At 40.4% G+C, this 20,917-nt stretch overlaps 1 protein-coding gene across 2 annotated transcripts in view; it reads right to left on the bottom strand.

Annotated features, from left to right (window-relative positions):
* The window catches only part of Syn1 (synapsin I), a 52,621-nt gene extending 32,738 nt beyond the window's left edge, over positions 1-19,883 (bottom strand). Inside the window, exons 1-5 of one of the 2 annotated variants that reach the window (XM_046442566.2) lie at positions 19,352-19,883; positions 10,078-10,135; positions 9,692-9,783; positions 8,615-8,771; positions 8,048-8,137 (exon numbers count right to left, since the gene is read on the bottom strand). In XM_046442566.2, the coding sequence (XP_046298522.1) occupies positions 8,048-8,137; positions 8,615-8,771; positions 9,692-9,783; positions 10,078-10,135; positions 19,352-19,725 (771 nt within the window). In that variant the 5' untranslated portion in view covers positions 19,726-19,883. The remainder of the gene's footprint in view (positions 1-8,047; positions 8,138-8,614; positions 8,772-9,691; positions 9,784-10,077; positions 10,136-19,351) is intronic. The other variant, XM_046442567.2, reaches the window with a different exon arrangement.
* Positions 19,884-20,917: the final 1,034 nt, after the last annotated feature.

Raw genomic sequence — 20,917 nt, 5'->3', positions numbered from 1 at the left:
TTGCAATCCTTCTGCCTCAGCCTCTCAAGTAGCTGGAATTTCAGGTGTGTGCCAACATACCTAAACTTTTTCCTGATTTAAAAGGCAACTACGTAAGTTGCAATTACATCATGTGTTCATGAGCACACAATATGTAAAAATGTCATTTGTATGATGGTAGTAGCAAACAAAGGGACATGAGATAAAGCTACGTAAGAGCAACATGTTTTTTATTATTGAAATTAATTTGGTATTACTTCTAACTACAGTGGTATAAATTTGAATGTCAATTATAATCTCCAGGGAAACCACTAAAAATAATTTACTATTTATTTACTTGCAGTGCTGGGACTAAACTCAGGACCTTGCACATGCGAGGCATAAAAATAACTAAGAAGAAAAACAGAAAAGTGTTGGGTGTGGTGGTACACACCTGTAATCCCAGCAGCTCAGGAGGCTGAGACAGGAGTATGGCAAGTTGAGGCCAGCCTCATCAATTTAGCAAGACCTTAAGCAATTTAGTGAAACCCTGTCTCAAAATTTAAAAAACCAATAATAAAATAAAAAGGGGCTGGAGATGTAGCCCAGAGGTAAAGTGCTTCTTGGTTAAATCTCTACTAGCAAAATAATAATAATGACAATAATAATAAGAAAGAAATGACAAAATAATTAAAATTATACTAGAAAAAACTTATTTTACACAAAAGAAGGCATTAATGAAGGATTAAAGAAATACAAAATACATAGGAAACAAAAGAGAAATATCAAAATGGAAAACATGCTCATCAAACATAAAGCTGAAGGGTGTAGGTCAGTGGTATATTGCTTGCTTACCTAGCATGTGCAAGCCCTTGGGTTCAATCCCCAGTACCACAAAAGAAAAAAAAATGTTTGTAAACATAAATTCTACCATTTCAGCAATTACATTAAATGTAAATAAATTAAGCATTCCAATTAAAAAAGCAGAGACATGCAGAATGGATGAAAGACATGACCCAACTATATGCTATCAATAGGAGACTCTTTTTTTAAATTTATTTTTCAGTTTTCGGTGGACACAACATCTTTATTTTATTTTTATGTGGTGCTGAGGATCGAACCCAGCGCCCCGCACATGCCAGGCGAGTGTGCTACCGCTTGAGCCACATCCCCAGCCCAATAGGAGACTCTTTTTAGATTCAAAGACACAAATAAGTTCAAAGGGAATGGATGTTAAACGATTTACCATTCAAAGAGTAACCAAAAGATAGCTAGAATGCTCATACTAATGTCAGATCAAATAGACTTTAAATCAGAATTTTTTACTAGAGATAGAAAAAGGGTATTTTATAACAATAAAAGTGTAAATCCACTGAGAAGCCATGACAATAAACGCAATGCACCTAACAAGAGAGACCTCAAATACATTAAATTGAATACATTAATCCAATAACAATAGAGACTTCAATGCCCCACTTTAAAAAAATATGTGAAAGAACAAGACATAAGATTAACAAAGAAAGACTTGAACATGCTATAAACCAACTAGATGTAATAACAAACATCTATAGAGCACCTTACAACAGCAGAGTATACATTCTCTTCACATGAATATGGAACATTCTCCAGACAGTCTATATGTTAAGACAGAAAACAAATCTCAATACATGTAAAAGAACTGATTTCTGCATTTCTACACAGCAAAGGAAACAATCAACAAAATAAAATGATGCTGAGTGTGGTGATTGTATGCCTGTAAATCCAGCAACTTGGGAGGATGGGGCAGGAAGATCACATATTTGAGGCCAGTCTCAGCAACTTAGTGAGACCCTGTCTCTGGGGATACAGCTGAGGGGTAAAGGACCTGAAAATAATAGTAAAATAAAATAACATAGAGACCTATGGATTGGGGAAAAAAAAAACATTTGCAAACCAAATATATGAAAAAGGTCCAATGTCCAAAATTTATAAAGAACTCATACAATCCAATAAATAGAAAAGCAAATAACCCAATTAAAAACATGAGCATGGCTGGGGCTGTAGCTCAGTGGCAGAGTGCTTGCCTAGCATGTGGAAGGCAGTGGGTTCAATTCTCAGCACTACATATAAAATTTTTAAAAAAGAGGTAACATTTGTCTTAACAAAACAAAGGGTCTGGGGATATGTTCAGTGGCTCAATGTGAAAGCACTGGAATTATACAGAATATTTGTGACCAAATGAAATGAAATTAGAAATCAATAACAGAAGAAAATGTGGGAATCCACAAATATGTAGAAAACAACCACCACACTCCTAAATATCAATGGATCAAAGAAAAAAATCACAAGGAAAATTAGAAGATATTTGAAATGAATGAAAACACAACCTACTAAAACTTACAGGATGCAGGTAACATGGTGTTTAGGGGAGATTCATAATTATGGACTTATGAAGGATTTATGATGATTCATCTTATAATTTTTCAACTTTACAATATGAAACTGACAAATATTCAGTAGAAACTTTATTTCAAATTTTGAATTTTGATTTTTTCTCTGGGCTAACAATATGTGGGCAGCAGCAGTGAGCCACAGCTCCCAGTCAGTTATGTAATCAAAAGGATAAATACCTGGTACTCTACAGTGAACTATGTTGCCAGCATTTTTTGATATTTTGTTTTGTGTTTTTGCATCTTATCATACCTACATACAAGATACACATGAGATATCCAATACTTTCTTATAAAATAAGCTTTGTGTTAGATGATAGTACCCATCTGTAGGCTAAGGTAAGTATTCTGAGCGTGTGTAAGATAGGCTAGGTTACCTATAGTGTCAGGTAGGCAAGGTGTGTTGTATGTATTTTTGACTTATTATATTTTCAAATTACCATGGGTTTATTGGTAGGTAACCCTGTATGTATTAAGAGGGATCACCTGTATTTATTTACTTATTTATTTTTAAAATTTTTATTGTTGGTTGTTCAAAACATTACATAGTTCTTGATATATCATATTTCACACTTTGATTCAAGTGGGTTATGAACTCCCATTTTTACCCCGTATACAGATTGCAGAATCACATCAGTTACACATCCATTGATTTACATATTGCCATACTAGTGTCTGTTGTATTCTGCTGCCTTTCCTATCCTCTACTATCCCCTACCTGTATTTAAAAAGAAGAAAAATATCAAATAAATAACCTAATCTTTCATCTTAAGAAATGAGGGAAAGAAGAGCAAACTAAATCCAAAACAAACAGAAGGAAACAATGAAGATTGGGGTGGAAAAAAATGAAAGAGAGAACAGAAAAACTATAGAGAAAATTATTAAAACGAAAATTGGTTGTTTGAAAAGATCAACAAAATTTACAAATTTCTAGACTAGAAAAATGATTAAAAATTCTACTAAAATAAAAAATAAAAGGAGCCGTGGTTGTAATTCAGTGGTAGAGCACTTGCCTGGCATGTGTGAGGAACTGGGTTTCATCCTCAGCACCACATAAAAATAAATAAATGAGATAAACGTATTGTACCCATCTACAACTAAAAATTTAAAAAAAGAATAAAGGAGGATATTACTACTGACCTTACAGGGGAAAAGAAAAGGATTATAAGAGTATACTATGAACAATTGTATGCCAACAAATAAAGAAAACCTATTTCGAAATAGACAAATTCCTAGGAAGACACAAACTACCAAAAGTGACTGAAGAAGAATGGAAAATCTGAATAGATTTGTAACAAGTGATGAGACTGAATTAGAATAGAATAGAAAAGGAAGAAACTCTGTATTTAAAAAGAAGAAAAATTTCAATAAATAACCTAATCTTTTTTTTTATTGGTTGTTCAAAACATTACAAAGCTTATGACATATCATCTTTCATACATTTGATTCAAGTGAGTTATGGAAAGGCAGCAGAATACAACAGTCACAAATATGGCATTATGTAAAAATGTGAATGTGTAACTGATGTGATTCTGCAATTTGTATTTGGGGTAAAAATGGGAGTTCATAACTCACTAATCTTTCATCTTAAGAAATGAGGGAAAGAAGAGCAAACTAAATCCAAATTCTTTCTTTGAGAGTAATATTATCCAGATACCAAAACCAAAGATATTATTAGAAAAGAAAATTACAAGTCAATATCATATATGAATATGGATACACATGATCCTCAACAAAATACTAACTGAATCCCACAACACATAAAAAGGATTTATACCATGAACAAGTGAGATTTAGTCTAGAAATGCTAATATCTACACCCAGACACATGATTAACAAGCTCATGAAACTATCAACTTCCATGAAAATCAATTAACATAATCCATAGTATTAAAAAAGGACAAAATAACATGATCATGTCAACAAACACAGAATTTGACAAAGTCCTCATGATAAAAACAACCAAGTAGGAATAGAAGAGGGACTTCATCAACATTTACCAATTACTATATGCCAGATTCACTGTTCTTAGCACTTTACATTAATTTGTAATTTAATTTTTACATAATTCTTTGAGGCAGGAATTATTATGACCTACATTTCCTAGACAGGTAAACTGAGGCATCAGGCGTTTAATTAAATTTTTCTATGTTACGTAGCTAATAAATTGTGGAGGAAACATTTCCAAATCTGGCTACAGAGTCTATGCTGTTAACCACATTCTGCTGTACTGTCTCTCAGAGAATGATAAATGATAATAATGATAAATAATTTGGATTTCCTTAGAATAAATGATTTAATTCTTATTGTAAGTAAATTTAATTCATAACACTGTTAATATATATCAACAACCATAAAATGCATTAGAGATAAAGATTGTAATATTAGTAGCAATGTGGGTAATGTTAAGTTAATGGTGATTACTTACTCGCAATTTAAGTCAGAAAATTGGTAATAATTATTTACAGAAGTAAACACAATTTATCACATTGGTAAAACCTTGCAAATTAATTGTAAACTTTGATGGTATTAGTAACAATGGTTCAATTTTTATTTGTTACTACAATTTGATTTATAACTACAGTACTCAAAATTTATAATATTAATCAGAACTTTAATATTAGTAATTATTTATAATAGCAATTGGATGTTAACATTAGGAAGATGATATAATTCAAAATATAGATAATCATGATTTTTTTATTTATTTATTTATTTTTGGTGGTACTGGAGGTTTCATCCTGGGGTTCTTTACCACTGAGCAATACTCTAAACCCTTTTTATTTTGAGACAGGGTTTTATTAAGTTGCAGAGGCTGGTCTTGAATTTGGGATCCTTCTGCCTCAACCTTCCATGTATTTGGAATTACAGGCATGTGCCACGACACACACCCTCATGGTATTTATTAGAAATCTTTCTTTTTGCACTGCCAGAAATCGGACCCAGGGCCTCATACTTGTTATTCAAGTGCTCTACCCTAAATTACATCTCCAGCCCTTATGTTAGTAATCTTAATTTGTAACATTAGCCACAATCTGTATCTTACAAATACGATCTGTATTTTACATTGTTTGTACTAATTGTTTGATTTATTTTAGTAATTATAGCTTAATTTACAACACAAGAACTAATAATTTATACTGATAAACTTAATTGGTAATACTTGTAATAAATTATAAGATCCGAAGTTAGATTTGATATTAGTAATAACAATTTACTTTATATTACTGAACAAAGAATACTAGAAAACTGATGCTTGTAAATCTTTTTTTTTTTTTTTTGGTACTAGGGATTGAATCCATGGGCACCTAACCACCGAGCCACATCCCCAGTCCTATTTTGTATTTTGTTTAGAGACAAGGTCTCACTGAGTTACTGAATTACTCAGTTCCTCGCCATTTCTGAGGCTGGCTTTGAACTTACAATCCTCCTGCTTCAGCCTCCGAGTGGATTCCAGGCATGCACCACTGGCTCCTTTTTTTTTTTTTTTAATCCACTTTGAGTTGATTTTTGTGCATGGTGAGAGATAGGGGTTTGGTTTCATTTTGCTGCATATGGATTTCCAGTTCTCCCAGCACCATTTGTTGAAGGGCTATCTTTTCTCCAATGTGTGTTTTTGGTGCCTTTGTCTAGTATGAGATAAACTGTATTTATGTAGGTTTGTTTCTGTGTCTTCTATTATGTACCATTGGTCTACATGTCTATTTTGGTGCCAGTACCATGCTGTTTTTGTAACTATAGATTTGTAGTATAGTTTAAGATTTGGTATTGTGATGTTTCCTGCTTCATTCTTCTTGCTAAGGATTGCTTTGGCTATTCTGGGTCTCTTATTTTTCCAGATGAATTTCATGATTGCTTTTTCTATATTTATAAGGAATGACATTGGGATTTTAATTGGAATTGCATTGAGTCTGTACAGCACTTTGGGTAGTATGGCCATTTTGAAAATATTAATTCTGCCTATCCAGGAGCATGAGAGATCTTTCCATTGTGAAGTTGCTTAGGGCCTCACTATGTTGTTGAGGCTGGCTTTGAATTTGTGATTTTCCTGCCTCAGCCTCCATAGTCGCTGGAATTATAGGCATGCACCACCATACCTGGCTATAATTTGTATTAGAACATAATTTGTACACACACACACACACACGCACAAACACACATTTTGAACTACTGGGGATTGAAATCAGGGACACTCTATCTCTGAGCTACATCCCCAGGCCTTTCTACTTTTGGGGACAGGGTCTTACTAAGTTACCCAGGCTGGACTTGAACTTGCAATCCTCCTGCCTCAGCCTCCTGAGTCACTGACATTAAAAGCATCCATCACTGTGCCTCCATATCATAATTTATAATATTATTAATAATCTGTAGTAAAACCAATAATTTCTGGTGATACTTGTAATTATGATGCTATGATTATTTAATGAGAGTTATAATTTAATTCTTCAGATTCATACACAAAATTTATATTGGTAACAAAAATTCATAATATAATGATAATTTATAATATTAGTCATTATAATTTATGATATTAATAGCCAACAATTTATTTCTATTTGTAAACAATTTAATTTTTAAATTTTTTTTAGTTGTAGATGAACACAATATCTTTATTTTATTTATTTTTTTATGTGGTGCTGAGGATAGAACCCAGTGCCTCACACATGTGAGGCAAGTGTTCAACCACTGAGCTACATCCCAGCCCCTAAACAATTTAATTTATAATATTGTTGCTGATTTTTTTACAATCTTTTAAAAAAATATTTTAGTTGTTGACAGACCTTGTTTTTTTTATTATTTATTTATATATTTATTTATTTTTATGTGGTGCTGAGAATCAAACCCAGTGCCTCACACATGCTATGTAAGTGCTCTTCCACTGAGTTACAATCCCAGTCCACTTTTTTTTACAATCTGAATTTGAAATATGGGTAAAATTTTTATCAAGAGGAACCCCTGATAATGGTAGTAACAATTACTTGATTTCTGTATGTGATGTAATCTGATTTCATTACATTAATTCTGTTAATTTACATTAGAAATCAATTTTTAATACTGACAAGAATAGATAATGTGAGCATCAGGATTTGATAAACATTGGAATTAATGATTTATTTCACATTTGTAACCATTAGGAAATTCATGGGTCAGGTTGAGCATCCCTAACCCATAAATCTGAAATCTGAAATGTTTCAAAATCTAAATCTTTCTGAGCTCTCATATGATACCACAAGTGAAATATTCCATACCACAAGTGAATATTTCCATGAATATTCCATATTCCGAACCTCATGTGATGGGTTTCAGTCAAAAAACAGGCTCATGAAAAATATTGCATGAAATTACCTTCAAACTATGTGGATAAGATATATCTGAAATATAAATGAATTTTGTATTTAGACTTGAGCCCCATCCCCAAGATATCTCATTATGCATATATAAATATTTCAAAATTCAAAAATAATCTGAAACACTTCCGAGCATTTGATAAGTGACACTCAGCCTGCATTAATAGACCCATCACAAAGGAACTTCACACCTCCACATACTTGCAATAGTGGCTCTCTCTGATATCATACCGTTGATAATGCACCCATTGATAATATTGCAGTAGCTCTGGATCTTTTCCTTCTTGCCCACTCTACTTCCCCTTGACTTACCATTTCTTTGTGATTGGGGTAGAAGGTCTGATCTATCAGAGGGAACTCCTCTGTTCCCAGTTTCTTGTGCAGTCGAACCATCTGGGCAAACTATGAGAATCAGGAGACATGAGTCAGAGACATGGATCCTTCACTGGAAGGGTGTCTCCAAGCTGGAACCCCAAGTACTACAGTCTGGATCTGCAATGTAATCTAGAGGCTCACACTATTGGGAAGTGGTGGTAACTTTGATAGACAAGGCCTTGAGGAAGATTTTAAGTCATTGGGTGCATATTTAAGGGAACAGCTTAGTTCTGCCATGCTCTTCCTCCATGATGTGCTCCCCCACTACAGGATGAAAGCAACAGGACCAATCCATCATGAACTGAAGCCTCTAAAACTGGTAGCTAAAACAAACCTTTTGACTTCATAAGTTGATTCTCTCAGGAATTTGTTATAGTAATGGAAAGATGACTAACACTAAGCTTTTAAATGTCCTCAATTCCCATAAGCCATAGCGTGGCTTCAAGTTCCCATATCCATGCATGAGCTATTTTCTCTGCCAGTAGCATCCTTCCTGTCACTTACCACCCAGGGCTTGTCACAGAAGTTGTAGACAGAATGCAAAGAATTAACGCTGGGTATTCCAGCATACTGCAGCCCAATGACCAAACTGCGGTAGTCTCCATTGCGTGCCATGCTGAAGGCATGCTGGCGGATCAGTACAAAGTCTGGTTTCAGAGACCTGTGGGAGGGGCAGTGGAAGGAGAATCATGGTCCATTCAGAAGCTCCCTACAACCCTTGAGACTGAATTTCTAAATCTTTACAACTGCCAGAAATTGTAAAGTGGTTTCTTACCTCTGCACACATGCACAAGCTGTTTCTTCTGCCTGGAGCAGAGTTTCTACCTTTTTCCCATCTGTGATCCTTTTCTACCTGCTGCCCTCCCCAAGGTCAGCTTGCAGCTTACCCATTCATCTTTGGCACCCCCTGGTCACAGTCTCTCTCTATACCAGCTGTCCTCAAAGTATACTGCCCAGAATAGATTCCAGCCTCAGGGACTGTGCTGTGCCTGAAACATTACCTCCCCCTACCCAGATATCTGCATGAATCACTCCTTTACCTCCTCAGGTCTTTCCTCAACTGCCTTTATATGCCACTGGGCCACCCTATCCAAACTGAAAACCCCACCCCCATTCAACAATCCCTATTTGTGCTTTACTGCTCTGTTTTTTTCTTAGCACTACATTTTCTTATTTCTTTGTTTATTTTGTCTGTCACATAGTAGACTGAAAATATCATGAGGGCAGAAGATTTTTGTCTTTTTTTTTTTTCATTCTCTGCTAGGTCCACAGCATGTAGAACAACTCTTGGCACACAGAAGTTGCTCCATAAATATTTGCCAAATGTAAAGACCTGAGAATGGCACCTGGCAGGCAATAAATGCTTAACAAATTTTTTGTTGGATGCATATTTGAAAAGTTTGGCATGTAGCCTGCTAGGATTCTTGGCTCTTTTTCAGAAGAAAAGAAAAGCTAACTCCCCACATTTCATGCCTAAATTCTTGCTCACAGAAGAATGGGTAGGGAGATGGGTTTTTTCCCTCAACACTAAGGGAGTCCATATACCTCTCCCATGACACCAAGGTCCCTTTTAATACTCACCGCACAACTTTTACCCCATTCCGCAGAACTTCCATATCCACAGAGAATCCACCATTAGCATGAGCCACAAGGTTGAGATCAGAGAATTCAGCCTGGAAAGGAAAGAAAATTGGTGATTCACCCACGTCATACAAAAATGACTACCCATGCAGGGTGCAGTGGCACATGCCTGTAATCCCAGAGACTCAGGAGGCTGAAACTCATCACAAACTTAAGGCCAGCCTCAGCAACTTGCAAGATCCTGTCTCAAAATAAAAAAAAAAAATGTCTGGGGATGTAGCTTAGTGGTAGAGTGATCCTAGGTTCAATCTCCAGTGCAAAAAGAAAAAAACCACTCAGTTCACAGTATAGATAGTTGAACCCCAAGTCTATCTGCCCCAACTTACCTGTTCTACTTTTATGTCAATTTCTCCATGGATCTTTTTCCCTTTGAAGTATTTTGCCCTAAGAGGAAAACAGAAGAGCACATCTGTTAATGCTGGCATCTTAGAAAGAAAGACATGATCCAGGCTTGTCCCTTGACCCCTTTGCCCCTTCAGTGTCACTACAGAAACCATAAAGTGCTTGAAATACTTTGAAAAAATTAGCAGTGCTTTGTGAACAATAAAGTCTCCTATTATCCTTATGGAGGTGTTTAAATGTCAAAGAATGTTTCAAATTGTAAAATACTTTCTTAAACCATAAGAGAACAGGTATTTTCCAAAATATCATCTGCTCATCACACTGCTATTGTACATGTTCTTGAGAAGTTTTGCAAAATGAATAGTGCTATGCCAATTATAACAGTCTTGGAATTTGGATTGAGGTTTTTGTAAGTGGCAAAGAACCTCAGAGTATATCTATATAAAGTGTGCCTATGGTTGTTTATATTTCAGTCTGAGTATGTCTCAGTGCCTATGTTTGCTTGTGAGGCCTGAAGCATCTCTCTGTTCTCTGGCCCTTTCCCAAGGAGGAGCACCTTGACCATGGATGTTATGTGCTGTGAAGGACACAACAGCCATGGATGTACAGCTGCATCTGAAAAGGAGCAGCAGATTGAGTGGTGCAGGCTGGGGGTGGTTCTAAAGAAGCTGTAGCCAGCAATGATGGTGGGTAGGGAGAAATGCAGCTGAGGATGAGGGGAAGTCATGGGAAGGAGGAGGAGCAGCAGCAGCAGAGGCACATCACAAACTGCTATGTCATTGTCACCAGCCCCATCCCAGCTGAGCCCAGTTTCTAGTGGCTTCTTTCCCTACGCCCAAGATTCCTACCTGACAGGCCTCTCCACAGATGAAAGCTCATCTGCAAATAGGTTTCTCATAGAAGGGGGATGAGGAGAGGAGACACACTCAGGACCACTGGTCACTGGCATGTGTACAGTCAGGTCTCTGACACATATACACTTGCATAAATGAGAACTGACTTTCACTAGAGACCCCAAGTACAGCTATTTCCTTTTCCTTTCTGTGCCTCTGAATCTTTCTGTTTCCTTCAGTCTGTTTCTGTCTCATATACACATCTTCACCAACACTCTCCCCTTCACAAGTATTGAAAATAATTTCTCTCAGATCTGCACATCTTTCATCTATAAATGGATGGCTAGTGTAAACAATAAGTGTATATCACTGGTTTTCAAGCTTTTCTGACCATACATGTGCTGGATATTGTGGTGTTCTGCTCAGGCCTCCTCTTCAGGGCCAAGATATCTTGAATATCAGTTGCTGACAGCTCGTGGCTTTGTCCCCACAGGGAACAGTCTTCTGTCACAGGGTGTGTTGGTTAAGCTTAGACCTATTTCTGAGGGCAGCCCTTAGCCAAATTCTGGTCTCTGAGGGGGTACAAAGCCTAGCCTTCTTGCCTCATTTTGGACCAGCTCTGAAGGGCCATTCTGGCTCCAGAGCCCTTTCTCTGCCAGGGATCAGCTGAAGCCTCTGATTCAATCACATGGTGGCTCAGCCTTAAGTTTCACTGAATTCTATGTTTCTCACAGATGCAGAGCCCAAAACACCACATGCAAATCTCCACCTCAGGGTCTATTTCCAGGAATCCAATCTAAAGCAGTGGGCCAGAGAAGTCAAACTCCAAAGAAAACTCTAATAGGATTCTGGAGCTGGGTCAGCATAAATGGGAACTGACATATACTATAGACGTTAGTGATGGGAGTTGGATCACAGATAGCCCCTGATATGATATAGTCACACAAATACTTTGCAGCAGGTCTAATCTGCATTCCAAGTCAGATGCCATTTAGGCCATAAGTAGATCTTCTGAGATTAGAAATGTTAGTAATGGGAAGAGAGGCTGTGTAACCTATTCTCCTATGAGGAGGATGATAGCACAGGACCCTAAGGTTTGGAAGCAGCAGTGACTTTTCCTGATGATGGTCTGTAATAGGAATCTGGTGGAAAGTAGAGAACCAATTGGTGAAATATCCCTGGTACTTGAGAGATATGATGGAAATTAACCAGATTGGGATGACTGATAAATACCATTGATTAGCTGCAGAAATATCTGATATGCTCAGGATGAATAATCACCAATTCTAGGCAAAATGTGAAAGCTAGAGGATCTCCCTGACTACATTTAAGGAAACCTTAATCTGCAGCCAGAGTAGACAGAGGAGAGGACCAGGCTCAAGATTTAATTCTAGGGCTGGGGTTGTGGCTCAGTGGTAGAGCGCTCACCTAGCATATGTGAGGCACCACTGGGTTTGATCCTCAGCACCACATATAAATAAATAAATAAAATAAAGGTATCATGTCCATCTACAACTAAAAATTAAAAATTAAAAAAAGGTTTAATTCTAAGTGTGGAAGACCTTCAGAGAAGGTTAAATTTTCAGACTTAGCAATCTTAGGACAGGAGTGGGACCCTGAGGCTTGGGATGGAGATATATGAGCAGCTAAAGTTAAACACCTTGAACTCAAAGACTCACCTGAACTCATTATGCCTGGAGAAGCAGCTCACATCCCCATGTGAGAATATGGACCTTCTCTCTGCTTAAACATGCCTTATAAGTCATTGCCATCCCTCTCAGAATCTACCCCCACTTCCCTTCCTGCAAAAAAGATCAATAACAAGGTCCTGCTCAAAGTGTGTCACCTGGATTCAAGGACCCACCCTGTGGTCACTTCCCCAGTTCACAAATGCATAATTGGAATGGCATGTTTAGTAGTTGCTGGAACTCCTATATGGGTTACTTGGCCTGTGAGGTAAGAACAATTGTAGTAGGTGTGAATGGAAGTTTCTGAAATGGGACACACCTGCATGCCCCAATCAAATCAGAAAATTGGGGCTGTAACTCAATGGTAAAGCACTTGTCTAGTGTGCATGAGACCCTGAGTTTGATCCTCAGCACCATCAAAAAATAAATAAATAAAACAAATAAACAGTAAATCAAATGCAAAGCTATATGCATCTAGGGATGATGGCCACTCAGAAAGATCTAGGCAATGCAGGAGTGGTGGTTCCATCTTATCTACCTTAACCAGTTTGGTCCTAGAGGAGGCTGGATGGATGTGAAGACTGCTGCAAGTACATCCAGGTAATATCTCTGATTGTAGTTGTTGTACTGGACATGCTATCATTGCTACAGTAGATAAGTAAGACCTCAGTTATATCACTGATTTGCTGAATGCATTCTTTTCAATTCTAATTAGAGGATCAGAAACAGTTCATATGTGGGACTGACAAAAATATTCACTGATGGTCTTGCCATAGGGCTATGTTATCTTTCTCACCCTGTGTCACAATATAGGCAAAAGAACCTGGACCATCTGGACATCCCACAGACTATCACACTGGACAATTATATCAATTACATCATAGTGATTATGCAAGATGAGCAAGATATGGTTAGAATATTGTCGTGATAAGACACATGTGCCCCAGATTTCAGGAGAAAAACCTTACAAAGTCTCATTAGTAAAATTTTTGTGGATTCACCGGTCCAAAGCATGCCAGGGTAATCCCTCCAAAGGATAGGATATATCATTTAATCTTGCAACTTCCACCACGAAGAGCAAAGCAAAATACCCAGTATACCTCCATCAGTTCTGGAAGCAGCACATTCCATACCTGAAAATAAATATTACTCTTTCCTATGTTTTTGGTGACATGTAAGGTTGCCAGCTATGAGTGGGGCCCAGAACACAGAAGGGATCTGCAGCAGGTGCAGTCTATGGTGCAAGAAGTCCTGCCACTTAGGCCATATGATCTGGCAGATCTTACAATACTGGAGGTGTCACTAGTGAGGAAAAATGTGTGGAGACTATGAGAAACCCAAATGGGAGGCCCTTGGGGTTCTGGAGCTAGGCCATACCATCTGCAGCAAAGAATTATATGCCTTTGAGAAAAAATCCTACTGCAGAACTGAGCTCTGATAAATAATGCTTGACCATGGGGTACCAAGTGACTATGCATCAGGAGCCCATTATGGGCTGGGTTCTTCTAGGCACACCATATAAAAAGGTCAAATGGGCCCAGCAGCTAGGATTGACCCCATGCAAGACCAAGAAATCTGCATGAGCAGGGAACCCAGATCCCTACCTCTTCCACAATTGTTATGCTGATGCCTCCTTCAGCTAAGGGACTCCTTACAACAAGCTAATGAATGATGGAAAAGCTTATGCTTGGTCTTCAAATGGATTATCTCAGTCTGTTGGTGGAAGCCCCACTTTGAATAAAAGACAATGGCAGTGATCCTAATGGTAGATCTTTGGGCTGCCCACTTGTCACTTTTTGCGAAAAGAGAAATGGCTCAAGATTAGAATACATATATTTGTTTTTGTGCAATGGTGAATGGCTTGGCTGGTTGCTCAGAGGCCTGAAAGGAAAAGGTTGGAAGATCAGGACAAGGAAGTGTGGGGCATAGAAATGTGGGTGGACATATGGAAGTGGGCAAAAAGGGAGGAGAGAAGATCTTTTTATTGTGTGTTAACACCCACCAGGCAGAATCCACCATGGAAGTAGCACTAGGCAACCAGGTAGACAGGATGAGTCAGCCAGATGATGTCAGCCAGCCTCTCTAATCAGCCGCCCCAGTGCTAGCAGATGGGCACACAAATGAAGTGGCAATAGCAGCAGAGAAGTAAGCTATGTGTGGGACCAACAGCATTACAGCTGAGTGTCCAATCTGCCAGCAACAGAGATCAACATTGAGTCTCTGATATGACACCATCCCTCAAGAAGACCAACCAGATACCTGGGGGAAAGCTGACTACATTAAGCCCCTTCCACCCTGGAAAGAATAGTGATCTATTTTTGACTGGAATATTCTATGTATGGTTTGCCTGTTCTGACTAAAGGACTTCAGCCAGCATCACTGTCCAAGGGCTTACACAATGTTTGACCCAGCAGCATGGGATCCCACATAAACATTGCATCAAACCAAAGGACACATATTACAGCAAAGTAAAGAAATGCAAAAGTGGCCTGTGATGCCAGGCATGGTGTCACATGCCTGTAATTTCAACTACTTGGGAGGGTGAGGCAGGAGGATTGCAAGTTCTGAGGCCAGCTGGGGCAACTTGGTGAGACCTTGTCTCAAAATAAAAAATAAAAAAGGGCTGGGGAAGTAGCTCAGTGGTAGAATACTTTGCTACCATGTTTGAAGGTCTGGGTTCCACTCCCAGTACTGCAAAAAGAAAAATTAAAAAGTGGACTGTGACCATGGAATCAACGGATGAGCTTATTTATATACCAACCACCCAGAAGCCACTGGCCTGATAGAATGACATTGCTTGTTGCAGTCATAGCTAACATAGCTAAGACCCTATCTTGGGGTTGATACCATACAAGAGTCGGTACCATCCTCCCAAACACAGTAAATTCGAAATCAGTGTCCACTATATGTGCTGTGTTCCTAATAGGTAGAGTACATGAGTCTGGGAACTCGAGGTTAAAGTAGGAGTGGCCCAGCTTACCATCAATCCCAGTGATCCACTTTTGGAATGTGTGCTTCCTGTTCCCTCAGGGCTCTGCAAGGTTAGAGGTCCTGCTTCTCCAAGGGGGAACACTGCTACCAGGGGACACAGCAAGAATCCCATTAAACTCTAAGTTATAATTACCACCTGGGCACTTCAGGTTTCTCATGTCGAGTGAAGAGACGTCACTCTCTGGCAGAGTGACATGACCTTGATTGTTATGAGGAGATAGGGCTTCTGGTACATATTGGGGACAGGGAGGAGAATGTTTGACACCCAGGCAATGCACTTGGGTATCTGTTAATACTCCTTGCTCAACTTTAATGGTAAGTGGACAAATAGAGCAGCCAGAGCCTTAGAAGTGGGCGAGGACACAAGGCCCAGGTATCCCTCAAAGATGAGGGAATGGATCACCGATCAAATGAGCCTCTGAGACCAACAGAGATGCTAAGTGAAGGGTCTGCTTCCAGGGAAGTCTATCTAAGAAAAGAAGCCACAATAAGAAATATAGTTTATATAGCTCACTATATACACATTTACATAATAATCCATGAAACACACACATATATATTATATAAGACATATGTTACACAGAAAATAGAACTTGGGCTATGTCTTATATAATTTATAACACACAAAATGTTGTATATTATATTTTATGTGTATATGTCTCTAGAATGTATAGTAGAATGAATATGAGTATACATATATAATTCAAATAAAATTCCAGTAAAGAATTACCTTACCATGTGCAATGTAGTTTTATATCTCCTATTCTGTTTTATTCCATTTCGTGAAGAAAAATATACACATATAGATGTATTATACACCATAAAGTCATTATATAACATGTGCATTATATAGTATATGTCATATATCTTATTGGAATAATAGTTTTATTAAACAGCTCCACTTATTATGTGTAACATACTCTGTTATTTTCTACCTTCGTTTATCCTCCTTCATGAAGAAAGTGACATTCTGCTCTTAAGCCAATATGTGACCCACAGTTTGAAAAATACTAGACTAAATTGTCTCTAAAAGGGAGAGATGTCTCAACTCAGATGTTGCAATTTTAAACCATGCAGGAATTGAGACTCAGGAAGAAACAAGATTGGTGAAGTTTCAGGGAAGGTGTCAGACTGTACTGAGGTGTGCATTTGTTATAAAGTTTTCAAAGCTCCTCCTTTTCCAGGTTGAAATCCCCGAAGCTTTCACAGTTCTGAAAGTCTGCAAGTTGGTGTTTCAGGGCTCTGTTCCCACGCTGAGCATCTAGTAGACACTAAATAAATATTTGCTAGAAGACTGGAAGAAAATATTGGAGGAACTGTTAGGATAAAGAGGGGCTTCTGGGATGCAGAATAGAAAGGAAGGCTCTTGCACTGAATTCAGCAGGTGCTGGCTGGACAAATTAGAAGAAAAAAATAGAAAACATTGGAGTTGTTATGGAAAGGGGAAAGGACTTGTCAGTATTTAGTAGATAATAAATGTTTGATGGAATGCAGGAAAAAGCGATAAGGAACCTGTCTGGAAGGTCAAAGAGGAGAAAGGAAGTCTAAAGAAGGGGGTTACCAGAATCCAACAGGGGCCTCATTAATGTTTGTTGACTTCAATGGAGCAAATTTAGCCAGGAGGATAGCACCTTGGGGAATGGACGTTTGTGAAGGAATTATCTCATGCGCTCAATAAATGCTTTATAATGTAGATGGAGAAAAGACTGAAGCAGTCTGCTGCAGGATGGACATGCGTTTATTTGAACAGAATACAGAAAGAGATTAATAAATGCTTTCTGGGTTAATAGGAGGGGAGCACAGCTGGGAAGATGGCTAGGTGGAGGAGGGAATATAGTCAGAACAGATGGGAAATAATACACATCATGAGCTTTCAGGACTGTGTAGTGTGAAAGGCAGCATAGAGATTGTTAAAGGGGGGATTAGGACCACAGAGGGGGAGGAGAATATGGGGCTCTTCCGAGTATCCAATAAGTGCTCATTAAATGATTGTGGGGTTGAATGCAGGAAAAGCTATAGTGAAGCCAACAAGTGGTTGGGATTAGAAGTAAGGGGAGCTGAAGGAGGGTTCTTCCTAGAATACAGTAGTGCTTAATAAGTGCTTCTCGCATTTTGACACATGGAAAGTATGCAATAAATATCTGTAGAACAAATAAGAAAGGCTGTAGGGTAAGGGGTCCTAGGGGGAAGGGTGATCTAAATAGTAAACAGATGGTACTCAATAAATTTAGGCTGAAGTAGATACTTGGAGAATGCGCTCTTGAGGTAGGGGCAGAAAATTCCAGAGACTTGGAAAACAGATATTGAGAATGACTCATAGAGTAGGTGCTCCAGTAAATGTTTACTGGCTTAGATTGACTAAAAGCCCCTTTGGTTTGAACTTAAGACTGGGAGGGGGAATTCTAGGGGTATTGAATGGAATGGGAAGATGTAACCCTTATAAAATGGGCTCTGGATTTACTGAAGGAAAATACCTCAGGGAGAAGGCTTATGATTGGGGCAGGTTCTCCTAGTGGTAATGGAGGGGAATATACTCCCTGTATGCCATAGGCATTGCATATGTGCTCCCTGGCTCCACTGCAAGAAAAAGACTCTGGGGGAAGAGGCATGAACATACAGAAGGCACCTCATAAATGCTCATTGGCCTGTGTGGAGAGGTCTAAGGTTGGGTCATGCAAAAGGTGCTCAACACATGCTGTGAGAAACCACTGAAGGAAAAGGCATTGGGGAAAGGATTTGGAGATAGGGCTCACACTGCAGCAGGTAGTTGATCAAAGCTAGATGTATTCACCAAAGGAAAGTCCTCTAAAGAAGTAGTTTGCTAATGGGGGTGGGGATACAGGAAGCACTCAATAAATACTTTCTAGATTAATTGTAGGAAAAGATGTTTAGGAAAGAATCTGATGATGAGTCACATAGAGAAGGCTCAAAAAATGCTCATGGAATTCACTGGAAGAAAGTGATTTGTTTGAGAGAGGCCTTGGGGGATGGGACATACATCAGGCACTTAATAAATGTTTTCTAAATCCTTTGGAGAAAATATGTCCCCTTGGAGAGAGGCCCTGGAGTTGGGGCATACAGAAGGCATTCAATCAAGGTTCACAGGATCCATTAAAGGCAAAGTCTTGGTGAAGAGCTGGAGTGGAATAAACAGCAGGCACATCCATCAGTATTTACCAAATGGTTTAAAAGGTCTCTGAGGAGGGGGCCAGGGGAGACACATTTCACTGACTGTATACATGCTCATAAGACCTGTTAGAAAGAAGGTCTGAGGGCAAGGGTTGAGAAAACAGTGTATGGTAATAGGCTCTCAAAAAATGCTCACAAAATTCATTGAGGTCAAAGGCCTTAGCGAAGGACTCTTGGGTGAGGCATACTGCAGGTACTCCATAAATACTTACAAGATTCATTAGAGGACTCGGCCTTCAGGGCAAGAATGGGGCAGGGGTGGCAGGGCACATTTGGCTCTTGAAGTCTCACAGGATCTACTGAAGTCAAAGACTTTTGGGAGAAGGATTGAGGAAGACGTACACGACAGGCAAAGATAATTGCCCCCTGAATCCATCGAGAAGATTTTGGGAAGGCAAGGGCAGGACATACAGGAAGCGCCCAGCATAGTAATTTACAGGAAAATAATTTGGGTGAGGGGTCAGGTGCCAGGCACATAAGCGGCGCTCGATAATTGCTCGTTCACCGTGGAACTATCTGGGGACCCAGGCCCACGGGGAGGCGCGTCAGTGGCTTACCAGTCTGTGTGCGGCTCGTCGATGACCAGCAGCACCCTGGCGGCGGCGCCCCCGCGACCTGCGCCCCCAGAGCCGCCGCCCACCTGCTCGCTGAAGGTGGCGGCCGCAGCTGCTGTGGTCTGCTTGACCGCGTTGGACAGCGATGAGAAGAAGCCACCGCCCCCCGAGGACCCGGGACTAGGGGCTGCCGGAGAGGCCACAGGGGCAGCTGTGGAGGACCTTTCGGCTGTGGCAGTCACGGAACCGGGCGTGGCTCCCGGGCTAGCAGCAGAGGGCGGCGGGGGCGGCTGCGGGCGCTGCAGGTCTGTCATGTACCCATTCGGCAGATTGGCCATGAAGTTGCTGTCCGACAGGCGGCGCCGCAGGTAGTTCATGGCTGCGGCTTGGGGCAGGGGGGTCCTAGGGGCAGTCTGATCAGGACCCGCGGGGGCGGACCTCACGGGGCCCAGGAGCACTGCTGCGCTCTCAGGCACGACGCGACTCCTCTGCTGCCCGCCGCAGACTGAGGCAGCGCTGAGTCGCCGCCGCCGCAGCGCGGATGGTCGCGCCCGTGACTCCCTATCTCGCGCCTCGCGTGGTGCAGTCCGGCTGGACCCACGGCGGCGCGGACGGGACCAAAACGACTGGGAAGGGGAGTTTGTAGCGGAGCGGCGACTGACGTCAGCGCGCCTTCAGTGCTGGGGCGGTGGTGGAGCGCGCCGGCAGGCGGGGGCGAAGGCGCTGTCCGCGGTGCTGAAGCTGGCATTGCGCACGCGCCACGCCGCATCCTGTTTCCCCTCCCCCTTCCAGTAGGGGATGCGCAATTTGGGGAGTGGGGGTGGGGTACTTGTCCGGAGGGTCGGGGTCGTCCGGCACGCACACCCCCAACCACCTCATCCTGTTTCTTGCATCCACTTGCACTCATATACAAGAACCTCACCCCACCCCAAATACTGGGCTTTTCCAGTGTTGATATTCACGAGGTAAGGTATTTGGGGGGTGGGTGTGGAGTCACACTGGGAGACATAAAAGTAGAGATATAACCCCCTCAGCGAGGAGTGAGGTCACACGCAGTGTCCCGCGCGGAGATCAATCTCCCATGTCCATACAGTCTTAGCTATGCAGAGAGAAGGGCATGGAGGCAGTGTAAACAGCACCAGACAAGTGGAGGTGGAGACTTGGGCAATGTACATACCCTTGCCTCCAGTGGCCAAGGGTCTGGAGTCACACAGGAATGACACACACAAAAGTAAAGGAACACGGGGACATGTTCAGACAGAGAACACATACCCATTTAAGTATACAGACATAAACTCGGTGTAACTAACACATGAGCATGTTGAGTACACACATGCATACATACATGGACAACATGCTGACACACAGAGACCTGGAAAAGCTCACACAAGCGTGGACACCCAGAGAAAATATGTACCCACAGATGATCATGGAGACACCAAGATATGCAACACAGACATATTCCTTGTAGCACTAGCCTTGATGCATGTTTGCTCTCCCATTCCCACATACAACACTCAGTCTACATGCCCCATCTCTCTTCTCTAGACACAGCTCAAACCTGGTGTC

This window comes from Marmota monax, unplaced genomic scaffold (genome assembly GCF_021218885.2).
Source record: "Marmota monax isolate L192 unplaced genomic scaffold, Marmota_monax_Labrador192_F-V1.1 WCK01_AAM20220418_F8-fsc00170, whole genome shotgun sequence".
Lineage (NCBI taxonomy): Eukaryota > Metazoa > Chordata > Mammalia > Rodentia > Sciuridae > Marmota > Marmota monax.
The sequence above is the reverse complement of the archived record's forward strand: the minus strand, read 5'-3'. Positions and strand labels throughout refer to the sequence as shown.